This window comes from Somniosus microcephalus, chromosome 17 (assembly GCF_052327205.1).
Source record: "Somniosus microcephalus isolate GS21.2 chromosome 17, FLI_Smic_1.0, whole genome shotgun sequence".
Taxonomy (NCBI): Eukaryota; Metazoa; Chordata; class Chondrichthyes; order Squaliformes; family Somniosidae; genus Somniosus; species Somniosus microcephalus.
In genome coordinates this window covers 42,454,811-42,469,126 of record NC_141003.1, presented here as the reverse complement: position 1 = coordinate 42,469,126, position 14,316 = coordinate 42,454,811, and the positions used below count along the sequence as shown (strand labels likewise).

At 42.4% G+C, this 14,316-nt stretch overlaps 1 protein-coding gene across 2 annotated transcripts in view; it reads left to right on the top strand.

The window, feature by feature from the left end:
* cerk (ceramide kinase) overlaps positions 1 to 14,316 on the top strand; it is a 64,084-nt gene that overhangs the window by 18,058 nt on the left and 31,710 nt on the right. For both annotated transcript variants that reach the window (XM_086010292.1, XM_086010291.1), the window contains exons 3-4: positions 1,490 to 1,612; positions 11,293 to 11,418. In XM_086010292.1, coding sequence (XP_085866418.1) covers positions 1,490 to 1,612; positions 11,293 to 11,418 — 249 coding nt within the window. The remainder of the gene's footprint in view (positions 1 to 1,489; positions 1,613 to 11,292; positions 11,419 to 14,316) is intronic.

Here is a 14,316-nt window from a genome sequence, read left to right as displayed (position 1 = left end):
GTGTTAATTTAACATTGAATGTTGACATCAGACTCCAGCTCCGAAGAAAAACACCGTGTATTAGTTATATCACAGTGTAAGTTTTTGGGCGAGGAAGGAATGGAAAGAGTTCCTTATTGGTTTCAGATGATGCTGACTTTCATTTTGTTGGTATAGAGATAAACCTACAAGAACATTCCCATAATCACATGAAACAATTTGTAATTGGGCAGCTGGGAATGCAATAAATTCTTAACCTCTGAATGACCTGAAAATAAAATCTCAGTTTGTGAAATAATTCATGAAGTAATGGCTCAGTTTCAGGAGAAACCATTATGTAGGAGTTGCAGTGTTACTGAAGAATTGTGTAGATTTGTTTTTTTTTTAATCTTCAAAAAGCTGTAGGAAGTGGTTGATGAATGAGGTAATCCTCTTGCAAATGTGCCAGTCACTTGATTCCTTAAATGGCAATTCCAGGTGGTGTTCAAGGTGAACACCTGGATTTAGCTTTCAACAACAACTTGTATTTATATCGCGCCTTTTAATATAGCAAAATGTCCCGCGGTGCTTCGCAGGAGCGTTATCAAACAAAATTTGACACTGAGCCACCTAAGGAGATATTGGGGCAGATGGCCAAAAACTTGGTCAAAGAGGTAGGTTTTAAGGAGCATCTTAAAGGAGGAAAGCAAGGTTTAGGGAGGGCATTCCAGAGCTTAGGGCCTTGGCAGCTGAAGGCACCAGTGGTGGAGTGATTAAAGTCAGGGTTGCTCAAGAGGCCAGAATTAAAGGAGCACATATCTCCGAGGGTAGTGGAGCTGGAGGAGATTAGCGATGGGGAGGGGTGAGGCCATGGAGGGATATGAAAACAAGTATGAGAATTTTAAAATCGAGGCGTTGCTTAACCAGGAGCCAGTGGAGGTCAGTGAGCATGGGCGATGGGTGACCGGGACTTTGTGCGAGTTAAGACACAGGCAGCAGAGTTTTTGTGACCTTAAGATTACGGAGGTTCAATAGTTGGAGGCCGGCCAGGCGTGCGTTGGAATAGTCAAGTCTAGCAGTAACAGAGGCATGGATGAGAGTTTCAGCAGCGGATGAGCTGAGGCAGGACAGATTCGAGCAATGTTCTGGAGATGGAAATAGGCGGCCTTAGTGATGAGATTCCAACCACATATCTGCGTCCTCTCGGGATCAAATATAACACCAAGGTTGTGAACAGTCTGGTTCAGTCTCAGACAGTTGTTAGGGAGAGGGATGCAATGGGTGGTTAGGGAACGGAGTTTGTGGCTTAGACTGATTCATGTTTCTTTGAGCAGAACTACTAGTTTCGTCGAAGATTTTATTTTTACAGTAATGTTTATAGATTTTATAAGATGAAATAAAGTCTGCTTTGAGCTCACCATCAATATTTTGAAACGCCTTTAAAACCACATAAGTAAATGCACAAAATTGTCTTTAAATTGCATTGAAGTGTGTACAAGTGATTTCATCATTTCCTTTTTTCATATTTTAGTATATTATGTGCAGAGATCAAAAGGGCACCATTGGTGGTGCAATGAAGTGACCTTTAACTGCAGCGATCACCTACTTCGTAACCAGTGGGTACAAGCACTTAAGCAACAGTTGGATTTACAAGGTACTGTATGTTTCTGTGGATTACCTGAGGTGATGTGCAAAATTAATCTTTATTTCTGCCTCTCGGAAGCTTCTTCAATCTGAAATACTATATCTTCACTGTAAACACAATACTTTTGCCATCTTCAACCTCAGTTTTACCCACCGTGCAGTACCTACTTTGTAGTGCTATCATGTTTCATGTACAATTCAAATCCTGAAAATGTTAATTTTATTGTAGGGAATTTCATACTCCATCTGAAGACACCAGTATATATAATAATTGTAAGTAAGAAGCTGGTGGTGGGCTAGGGGTGGGAGAGTTACACTAATTGAAAATGTGTTGTGTTGGCTTGGTGAATTGAAGTTATAACTTCCTCTTTTATATTAGGTAAACTATAATATAGTGTTTAGTTATCAATTCTGTGACTGATAATAAATACCTGGAGTTGACTGTATCCTACAAATCACCCCCCCCCCCCCCCCTTTAAAAGTAAATTGTGGCCTTGTCACGTGGTAAAAAATCAAGTTGAGTACGATGATACACATGTTGACAATGGCATTCACTTTGATGGTGAAAGTAATTTGGCAATAGTCATGAGGTTCGGCTCTAGCAGTGAGAATATCAAGGATCATAGTAACATTGAGAGTGGTCTTGCAGGGTTGTATCCTTGTCTTTGTGGGGTTGCAAAATGGGCTTGTTTTTCTCTTGGGCTCCAATTCAGAGCAAATCCATTCTTCTCTTGGCAGGGTGGTCTGATTTGGGCAGAGTGTCTGGCTTGTGTATGAATAGGCTCCAGATTGTCATCTTCCTCCTGAGCTCCAGACAGAGTCCATATCTTACCTGTTCTGACTAGCATATGTCCCATAGATGTTTTAATCACGTGTTTGTCGTGATGAGGGTTGAACTTGTGGCTGGCAGTGACAACTGTACTGGCCTTTTTTTTTTCCCTCTGCTGCCTTCTTCATTGCTTCCTAAAAGCTTGAATGTGTGGGTAAAATTAAAATGTGTGTACCACACTTCCCATAGTCATTCCCAGGAAGACATGTGACATATCTGTATGCTCAATGTATTATCTTAAAGCTGGACTTTGTGCATGCTCCTATGTAGATTTCTTCATCCCGCAATGCTGTCATCCCATGTTTCATTTTTCATGCCAAGCCCCTCCACATTGATGCAATTTGTTACATCTATTACTGTTAATTTTGGTATGCTGGTTTTGGTTTGGCAGGTTTCAGTTAGCCAAGCCAATAGAAAGTAAAGCAGAAGGGTCTCTGTATGCATTTCGAATTCTATACAATTCCAGTTCCTTAATCCTTCCCTTCAGTATCTGATGAAAGGTGAACTGTGATTGTTGCTTGATGGACTTCTGTTCAAAAATGTGTTGGCCCAAAAGCATATGTTCCCAGTACAGATGCAGTAGCCGCCCATTTCCAGTTCAGTAATTTGGAGATTTTGATAAATCCATCGTAAGTGATTCACGTAAGTAAAGCTATAAACACAATGTTGGTTTGTGTAATGTGGCTTTTGTGAGTAGTTATGGAAGAGATCCTCAAGTCATGACTTTAGGATTTGGGTAAAATATGCAAATTATGTCCTAAAAGCTATGTTGACTTCATTTACATAGAAACATACAAGATAGGAGCAGGAGTAGGCCATTCGGCCCCTCGAGCCTGCTTCGCCACTCAATGCGATCATGGCTGATCATCCAAATTCAGTACCCGGTCCCTGCTTTCTCCCCATACCCCTTGATCCCTTTAGCCTTAAGAAATATATCCAACTCCTTCTTGAATACATTTAATGAATTGGCCTCTACTGCCTTCTGTGGTAGAAAATTCCACAGGTTCACCACTCTCTGGGTGAAGAAATTCCTCCTCATTTCTGTCCTAAATGGCTTACCCCTTACCCTTAGACTGTGACCCCTGGTTCTGGACTCCCCGACCATCGGGAACATCCTTCCTGCATCGAGTCTGTCCAGTCCTGTCAGAATTTTATAAGTTTCAATGAGATCCCTCTCATTCTTCTAAACTCCAGCGAGTATAAGCCCAATTGACCCAATCTCTCGTATGTCATTCCTGCCATCCCAGGTATCAGCCTGGTGAATCTTCGCTGAACTCCTTCCATGGCAAGAACATCCTTCCTCAGATAAGGCGACCAAAACTGCACACAATACTCAAAATGTGGTCTCACCAAGGCCCTGTACAACTGCAGCAAGACATCCTTGTTCCTGTACTCAAACCGTCTCGCTACAAAGGCCAACATACCATTTGCCGCCTGCTGCACCTGCATGTTTACCTTCAGCGACTGGTGCACAAGGACACCCAGGTCTCGTTGCACTTCCCCTTCTCCCAATCTATTGCCATTCAGATAATAATCTGCCTTCCTGTTTTTGCCACCAAAGTGGATAACCTCACATTTATCCACGTTATATTGCATCTGCCATGCTTCTGCCCAATCACCCAACCTGTCCAAATCATCCTGGAGTTTCTCGGCATCCTCCTCACAGCACACACGCCCACCCAGCTTTGTGTCATCTGCAAATTTGGAGTTACTACATCTAGTTCCCTTGTCTAGATCATTAATATATATTGTGAATAGCTGGGGTCCAAGGACCGATCCCTGCGGTACCCCACTAGTCACTGCCTGCCACTCGGAAAAAGACCTGTTTATTCCAACTCTTTGCTTTCTGTCTGCCAACCAGTTCTCTATCCAAGTTAATACCTTGCCCCCAATCCCATGTGCCTTAACTTTACACGCTAATCTCTTATGCGGGACCTTATCGAAAGCTTTCTGAAAGTCCAAATACACCACATCCACTGGTTCTCCCTTATCTATTTTACCAGTTACATCCTCAAAAAATTCCAGTAGATTAGTCAAGCACGATTTACCTTTTGTAAATCCATGTTGCCTTTGTCCGATCCTGTCACGGTTTTCCAAGTGCTCTGCTATTACATATTTTGTAATGGACTCTAGCATTTTCCCCACTACTGATGTCGGGCTTACTGGTCAGTAACTCCCCGTTTTCTCTCTACCACCTTTTTGAATAGTGGGGTAACATTAGCTACCCTCCAATCCATGGGTACTGTTCCAGATTCCATTGAATGTTGGAAGATGATCAGCAATGCATCTACTATTTCTAGGGCCACTTCCTTAAGTACCCTAGGATGTAGATTATCAGGCCCTGGGGATTTATCGGCCTTCAATCCCATCAATTTCCCTAACACCATTTCCCTACAAATACTGATTTCTTTCAGTTCCTCCCTTTCATCAGACCCTATGTTCCCCAACATCTCTGGGAGGTTATTTGTGTCCTCCTTTGTGAAGACAGAACTGTTGTATCCGCGTGTTAATGGAGACACGGAATGCAGGAGTTGGTTTACAGGTGTTTACTGAACAAAGTCTGGAGGTGAACTAAAAGATACAAGACACTATACAGGCTTATATAGCCCGAGTGGCCACTACCGGCATTACAGTACACAGGGGCTCTTAAAGGCACATACACCACAATTCCTCCCCTTTTAGACAACCAGTACATAACATTTTAAGTAATCATTAATTAACATGTTTACAAGAACAATAATCTACACATTTGCTGCAGTTAATCAATTATAAGTCAGTCTCTCTGGAGGCTTCCTGACTCGGTCCGGATAACGCCTCGGTGGTGTAGTAGTTTTCGGCGGTGTAGTAGGTTCTTTTGGCAAGGTCGATTCGGCTTGAATGCCAGTGTCGGGTTCATCTGGTTCCAGTATCACCGGATCGGAGGTAGATACTGTGGGTATCTCTGCTTCATCATTAGGCGTATAGAGTTGTGGTGTAGGTTGTCCCTTTTCGGATGACTCTATATGATCTGGTCAGCATGGCGCCTTATTATGCTTTCTCCAATGTCCACGGTATACATCAGCGGTCCTAGTCGTGTGCAAATAGTTCCAGGCTGCCATTTCTCGGTATGGTAGTCCTGGGCCAAAACTTGTTGACCTATCTGGAAGGTTCTAGTTGGCCTTTCATTCATGCTTTAAATTGCCGGTTCTCTACGTCCCTTCTGATGTTTGGCTTGATCAAATCCAGCCGGCATCTTAGTCTTCTATTGAAAAACATCATGGCGGGAGTTTGGTTTGTAACCGCATGTGTTGCATTCCTGTATGCAAGCAAGAAGTTATCTACCTTATGCTGTATTTTTATGTCTTCATTACCCATGGCCTTTATGGCCTTCTTGAAGGTCTGGACAAACCTTTCAGCCAATCCATTGGTGGCGGGATGGTATGGGGCGGACGTGTAGTGCTTAACCCCATTGTTTTTTAAGAACTTCCTGAATTCTTCGGACACAAATTGCCGTCCATTATCAGAACAGATCTGTTCAGGCAGCCCATTCCTGGCAAATATGGTCCTTAATACTGTGATGGTTTTTTCCGTGGTGGTGGAGGACATCTTTATTACCTCTGGCCACTTGGAGTGTGCATCAACCGCGATTAAGAACATTGAGTCCATAAATGGACCAGCAAAGTCAATGTGTACCCTTTGCCATGGAGATGAGGGCCACTCCCATGGATGTAGAGGGGCTTGTGGTGGGGCGTTTTGGACCTTCTGGCGTCCTAGACAGCCCTTGGTCATTTCTTCGATGTCTCCATCGATACCTGGCCACCACACAAACGCTCTGGCTAGGTTCTTCATTTTCACTCCACCCAGGTGCCCCTCGTGAAGCTCCTTTAGCACTTTATCCTGGAGTTTGGGTGGAATCACCACTCTGGATCCACACATCAAGGTTCCTCGGCACACTGACAGCTGTTCTCTTCTTTGCGAGAATGCTGGCAACAGTGGTTCGCCATGTGCTGGCCATCCCTTCACCGTTAAATCGTAGACTCGTGAGAGAGTCGGGTCATTTCTTGTTTCCTTTTCAATGGTAGAATTTGTTACTGGTAGACATTCCACTATGGTTGAGTGGAACATCTCCACTGGGTCCACTGTAGGTGCCTCTTCTACCGTTGGCAACAGTAGACGCGATAAACCGTCAGCATTTCCATGCTGTTTTGATCCTTTGTATTCTATGTCATATTGGTGTGCCCCTAGGAAAAGGGACCACCTCTGTAGCCTTTGCGCTGTCATAATGGGAACGCCCTTTTTAGGGTTGAATATGGAGACGAGGGGTTGATGGTCAGTCAACAAGGTAAATTTTTGTCCGTGTAGGTAATGGTTGAATTTCTTCACTCCCCATACCAGGCTGAGTGCTTCCCTGTCGATCTGGGCATAGTTACACTCCGCTTTTGCGTCACGCTCATTGAACTCCGCTATCGGCCGCTCCGAGCCATCAGGGAATCTATGCGATAATACCGCTCCTATGCCGTAAGGGGATGCATCGCACGCCAGTCTGATTGGTAGTGATGGGTTGTAATGAGCCAAAACTTCCTTGGACGTGATCAAGCCTTTGCATTTATGGAAGGCACGTTTACAGTCTTCGCTCCATTTCCAAATTACTCCCGTTTGTAGCAGTTCGTTAAGAGGGTGTAGAACAGTTGACAAGTTCGGTAAAAATTTATGATAGTAATTTATCAATCCCAGGAACGACCGTAATTGTGAGACATTTTCAGGTGCTGGGGCTTTTATGACCGCTTCAATTTTTTCAGGTGACTTATGCAACCCTTCTTCGTTAATTATGTGGCCACAATATGATATTTGTTTCTGGAAAAATTTGCACTTGGGGCGATTTGCTCGTAGGCCCCGTTCCCTCAGCCTAGTGAGCACCTGCTCCAAATTGGCAAGGTGCTCGTTGTCGTTTTCTCCTGTTACAAGGATGTCGTCTAGGTAGCATTGAGTCCCCGGAATCCCTTGCAGGACTTGCTCCATAGCTCTTTGCCAGATAGCTGGAGCTGATGCTACTCCGAAAACCAGTCGATTGTACTGGTACAGGCCTTTGTGTGTGTTTATCGTGAGATAATTTTTAGAGGCCTCCTCAACCTCCATCTGTAGATATGCCTGTGCCAATTCAACATTGGTGAAACGTTTCCCTCCGGATAGTGAGGCGAAAATATCTTCTATCCTCGGAAGAGGATACTGTACCTTGTGAAGGACCGGGTTTACAGTCACCTTGAAGTCCCCACAGATGCGACTTTTTCTCTGTTCTTCAGATTTATCATTATTCAACGTTTTCTTCATGACCGGGACGATGGGTGTTGCCCACTCGCTCCAATCTATCTTGGATAACACGCCTGCCTTTTCCAAATTCTCCAGCTCTGCCTCGACTGCTGGACGAATTGCGTATGGCACCGGCCTTGCCTTAAACTTGGGAATTGCCGCATCTTCCACTTTTATTGAGGCGGTGACGCCTTTCAAGGTTCCTAGTTCCTGTTGAAATACTTCTTTGGCGTTGGCCAAGATGTCTTTTAATCATTCAGGTATGACGTCATCATCATTTTTTCTCTTACTGGTCACCGTCAGTGCCTGAATGGAGTGCCAGTCTAAACGTATCTTCCTGATCCATTCACGTCCCAACAGCGGTGGATCACCATCTTGCAGAACGTATAAATACAACTTCTGTATTTCCTTGCTGTTGTATACAACAGGCACCCTTATTTTTCCTCTGGGGTATACTTTCTACCCCGTATATGTTTTCAAGATAATGGATGTGTCTTTCAAAGGTATATGCGGAAATAGCCGCTCGTAATCCTGTCGACTTATGACGGTCAGAGCTGATCCTGTATCTAGCTCCATTTTAATTGGGGACCCCGCTATCGTGAAGATAACCCAAGTGGTCTGGCAATCTTCTTTGGCAATTACATTATGTAATTTGAGACAGCTTAGTCTCTTGTTTCCGGAGTCGCTATCGCTCTTCTGGTCTTCGGAGCTACTGTCCGTCATCATTTGTACCTTTCTGTACTTTTCCTTATTGATTTTTTTTCTGTCAGTGGATTTTTTGTTTCCAGATCGGCATACACGTGCAATGTGTCCCATCTTTCCGCATTGCCTGCATGCTTTGTCCTTGAACCAGCAGTCCCTCTGGTCATGGGTGGATCTGCCGCAGCGATAACATCTCTCGAAACCCTGTGTCATTTCATGGGTGCCGAAGTCCTGTGGCTTTTGCTGTATCTCTGCAGCTCCTCTTGCTGCTGCTTCGTATGATACAGCCACACTGAAAGCCTTGTCCAGTGTTAAATCTTTCTCAGAAAGTAGCCTTTTCTGTGTTCCTTCACTTAGACCGCAGACGAATTTGTCTCGAAGAGAATCTGCCAGTCCTGCCCCGAATTGGCAGTGCTTTGACAGCTTCCTTAATTCGGTGAGGTAATCAGCGTTACTTTCATTCTTGTGCTGATTCCTCCTGAAGAATTTGAATCGTTCCGCTATCAGCAGCGGTGTTGGGTTTAAGTGCTCTGTAGGGTATCCACAATCTCCTTAAAATTCTTGTCCATCGGTTTGGCTGGAGTGACTAAGTTTCGTAACAGCCCGTATGTCTTTGCGGCCATTAGATTTAGAAGTACCGATGCCTTTTTATCATCCTCTATTTCATTCGCTGTGCAATATACCGCCACTCTTTCAACATATGTGGTCCAATCCTCTACATCACTATCGAAAGCAGTAATATTGCCAGTCTTAGGCATCCTGAAAAATAATATGGCGCCTCCCGCGCTTTCCTTTCTTCCCTGCCGAGAAAAAATGGCGCCTCCCGCGCTTTCCCGCCGCTGCCGCTGCTGACAACGCTGTTCTCCGCGGTTTTTATTTATACAGATATTTTTTAATAGCTGGAGACTCGTTCCCGCCGGACTCTCTGGGACTTTTCCCTCCCTTTGCTTGGTCCGAACGCCGACCTGCTTTGCAGCGCTGGCTGTCTCCCGAGTGCTCCACCTTCCGTCTCTGTTTGCCTCCGCCTTCGCTGCTCGGCCCCGCTGCAGAGCCAGCCGATCGAGACCCAGCCCGCCGCCCAGGAAGGATTATTGCAGTACCTGCCAGCAGCCCGGCTAGCTGGTGAAACCAGAGTTTTTTTCTTTTTTTTTTTTGTTTCTTCGACCTTCGTCTGAGGAATCGATCTCCTTGAGGTGCTGCCGAATTGCAGGTAAGTCTGTTTCCAATTCGTCGCCACTGTTGTATCCGTGTGTTAATGGAGACACGGAATGCAGGAGTTGGTTTACAGGTGTTTACTGAACAAAGTCTGGAGGTGAACTAACAGATACAAGACACTATACAGGCTTATATAGCCCGAGTGGCCACTACCGGCATTACAGTACACAGGGGCTCTTAAAGGCACATACACCACAAGAACCAAAATATGTATTTAATTGGTATGCCATTTCTTTGTTCTCCATTATAAATTCCCCTGATTCTGACTGCAAGGGACCTACGCTTGACTTCACCAATCTTTTTCTCTTCACATATCTATAAAAGCTTTTACAGTCAGTTTTTATGTTCCCTGCAAGCTTACTCTCATATTCTATTTCCCCCCTTTTAATTAACCCCTTTGTCCTCCTTTGTTGAATCCTAAACTGCTCCCAATCCTCAGGTTTACTGCTTTTTCTGGCCAATTTATATGTCCTCGCCTTGGATCTTATGCTATCTCTAATTTCCCTTGTTAGTCACGGTTGAGTCACCTTTTTTGTTTTATTTTTATGCCAAACTGGGATGAATTTAGGTGTATTTTCAAGTGTTGCGGTACAAGGGCATGGCCTACTTGGAATTGAAGTGCATCTCGAACAATGTTCAAGTAAAAGCTTGCTTGTCTTGCTAAGCAACTCTTGATAGTTTAAAGGCTAAATGAGTTTTCAGCCAATAAAACAAAATCACTGCCAGGAAATTGTGAAACACTTCAGAATGCTGGTAGTGCAGCACACCAGTATCAGCATTTTATTGAGTCATTGTGGAGTCCGATGTTTACTACAGTGCCTGCCTCTAAATGGATGATTTCCTGTGTATTTCTCTTGTATCAGCAAATTGCATGGGAAAATGTTGAATGGATACATTACAGTTTTATTGTAGATATTCATGTCTTGCTCAATCTTTTAATCAGAAAGTATCGAATGTGTAACTTGTAAAATACATTAGATTTAAAGAGCTTTTATTTCTAACATGACCTTTAATTTTCACACAATTCTCTGAAGCACTTTCTGTTACCAGTGATGAATTGTGACAATGCCTTCTTAACATTGAAGTTTGAAGAAATCTCCTCGGGATATTGAGCTGTGTCTCACTTGGCCCAGGAAGTTTTTTAAAAAAAAACTTTTCTTTTCCCCCTTAAATTTTTGATCTGTTTTGCTTTTCACCCTGTTTGGCTGGGCTGCACTTGTGCATCTTAACGCTCCTGTGTAGCACCTTGGGATGTTTTACTACATTGAAGGCACTGTGTAAATGCAAGTTGTTAACAATTGGCTACATGGCCGCATTGGCAGAGGCCTAGATGCAGGTTACATCATTTTAACAATGGGAAATGAAGCTGGTACAAGGACATCTAAAGAAGGGATGTAAAATCGAGGGAGGAAATACAGGTCCATATGGCTGATCCTGCTTTTCAAAATGGTCTGTCAAAGCTTTTATTGGCCATTATTGAATAGCAGGGGGAAAAGCTAAGATTTTAAATTGTGGCTAAGGAATTGCACTAGCTGACATCTCCATTTTAATTTATATTAACATTCAGATTTGATGATCTAAAAAAAAATCCTGTGTTTTAAAAATTGCCAGATAAATTCAGTAGTAGAGTTAAATATTTGATTTATTGTCTTTCACAGCTATGCGACCAAAGCACTTAATCGTATTCATTAATCCTTTTGGAGGGAAACGACTGGGAAAGCAAATATATGACGATAAAGTAGCCCCTCTGTTTCGGTTAGCTTGCATTACTGCTGAAGTGATTGGTGAGTTACTGTGTCCTCATTAAACTAGTATTTTAATAGCTGATCACAGCAATGTCTGGGACGGGGAAACTATGTTAATGACTGCTTTCAGGCTAAACTGTTAAGTGTTGTACTAATAAATACGTGTCAATGTGTCTCTGTCTATTCATTTGGGAAAGTGGTTGAACTGCACATTTTGTGTCCATGACCTGGTTTTTATGGGGTTGTTTCCTCTTTCACCAGTTATTTCCCCAAATTCCTGAGGCATCGACCACTTACTGGGGTCGGGTTGCATGAGTGCTGGTCGACTTATGGTATTGTGCTGAAGTGACCATTCCCATCTGAACAAGATACTCTTTCTTCCTATTGTCTATACACCTGCACCTCCTAGCAGGGCTAATTGGATACGGATCAGGAATAGGACCCCTAGCCAGTTTCCCCTTAACTGAGGGCAATTATAGTATCCTTTATGCAGATTCAGCACAGATTGGGAAATCAAACCTGGGATCTTCCCCATTTTTATAACTTCGCGATTCAGCACATTATCCAGGTGAGCAATCGAGGAAACCATATTCTGATTGAACTTCACCAAAGTCACTTAGAGTTAGTATTTATTTAGTGATGAGTACTACTTGAGGTTTTCATCAGCTGCTTTATAACTCCAACTAGTGAAAAGTCAAATTTTGACACTTTTCAGTCTGCTGAACTGTAAAACTTTGATAATTACTAAGTTTTTGACTTTGAAAAAAGTGAAAGGATTTTTTTTTTTAAATCCCACGATCCTGACTGACCAACAATAAAATACCAAATGAAATAGTAATATTTGAGTGACTTTTTCTAAGTGTGCTGTTTCTCCTACTTTTGAAGTTAAAAAAAATTGCAAAAAATTGATTTTTTTTTTCAAATTGAGGCCATTAGAGGGTTCACGGGAGGTATCCACTTCTCACTAGTTTTGTAGATGCTCCCCTGTAACTGAGCCATTATTTTTGGTTAGCTGTGTCAGTCAGCTACATCTGAATTTTAATGTTACTATTTTCTACAGTGTAGGGTAGAGGTAACAATGAAATCTGAGTTTGTTGGCTGTTTCTACTCATTCAAAATATTATTATATACAGTCACTGAGAATATAACAATTCAAGAAGAGCCTGATTTCTTTTGAAATACAGTATGAAGCAGCCTTTTTGACTCGCTGATGAGATTTTAAAAATATTACCCATAATTCATCAATTAATTTTATTTTGTATGGCTTGCTTAAATACAGTACTAGTTTCCATTAGGCAGTGATGTAAATCATTTGTGCAGCAATAGTTAATGTTGTATGATTAATTTTGTGGTGGAAAACTTTAATAGGCAGATATTCAAGTGGATGCAGAGAAGCTCAATAGTTGGACTTGGCTTAACTGGAAAATTAACATTTTAATTTAGATAAGTACATAGTAAAGAGTATACTTCACTGCAGAAAAAGAATAGGTTACAGGATGAATGAATTAAGCTTGATCAAAGTAATTGAGGAAACGGTTTTGGGAGAAGTTGTAGACCGGTATTTAAAAATAGCTTCGTAGTGTGAGATGAAGACGAGTAAGATGAACTGGATGTTGGGATGTAACGTCAGAGATGTGGAATACAAGTCAAGGCATCTGATGTATTAATAAATAATACTTGCATTTATATAACACCTTTCAACATTGCGTGAAGCACGGAGACATTTCAACAGTGAATTACTTTTGGTATGTGGTGACTGTTGGGTAAGCAAACATGATAGCTATTCTAAAGAACGAACAAACCTGGATTTTTAAAAATTCATGGGAGAGAGAAGAGTTTTTGGAACAAGTGTTTGAGGGTAGTCACACTGTTGAGAGATGGGGTGCAGGCAGTGCAGGAGGAAAGATGGGTGACTATTCCATGTGCAGCGAAAGGGAGGATTGAAAGGTTAGAACAGGAGTGCCCAGAGCAACTTAAAGCTCTGAAACAGTTTTTGAAACTCTAGCTTCCTGTGGGAACATGAGTACTCTGGGCAGGGCTAGCAAATAAATCTCAATGCTGCCAGCAAACATGAGATGTCCCAATATGGGTGAGGAGATAGCAACATAGTTAGAAAAGCAGTACTGATAGGGTAGAGTTTCCAAACTGTTTCAGCTGCCCCCTGCACTCCCCTTTCAGTGATTTCATGTCTACGTGCGCCTCCTTTTTAAGAAACATTGGGGGTAAAATTAGTCTTTGTTCGTAGCGTGAAAAGGCCGATAGCAAATTGTCAGCTTGTTTTACACCACTTTCACGTTTCATGCTGCTTTCACCCCGACCCCCCAACCGTATTTTGGCAAAGAGGAAGAGGATTTTATTTTCTCAGTGAATGTAACATATTGCTTAAGATAGAAACCAACATAAATAGCACAAATAACAACAGAAAATGCTGGAAAAACTCAGCAGGCCAGGCAACATCCGTGGAGAGAAAATAGAGTCAACGTTTCGGGTGAAAACCCCTTTGTCAAGACTAAAGAAGCACAGGAAATGAAATGAAATCCATTTAATTTCCTGTGCTGCTTTAGTCTTGACAAAGGGGTTTTCACCCGAAACGTTGACTCTATTTTCTCTCCACGGATGTTGCCTGGCCTGCTGAGTTTTTCCAGCATTTTCTGTTATTTCGGATTTCCAGCATCTGCAGTATTTTGCTATCATAAATAGCACAATACCAGTACAATACTACTGAATAAACTTAACATAAAAGAACACGTGATTATGCAGCTTTACCTTGGTGAGTAGGATGAGCCTGTTTGCAAGTGCACAATTTGAGGAATCTTGGTTTAATTTTTTTTTTAGAGAGTTTCAAACGCAAATCAATCTTTATATTCAAGCTGCTTGTATATGTGTTTTTGATGTAAATAAGTGAAGAAAATCTTATTTCAGACAGATACGTTGAGG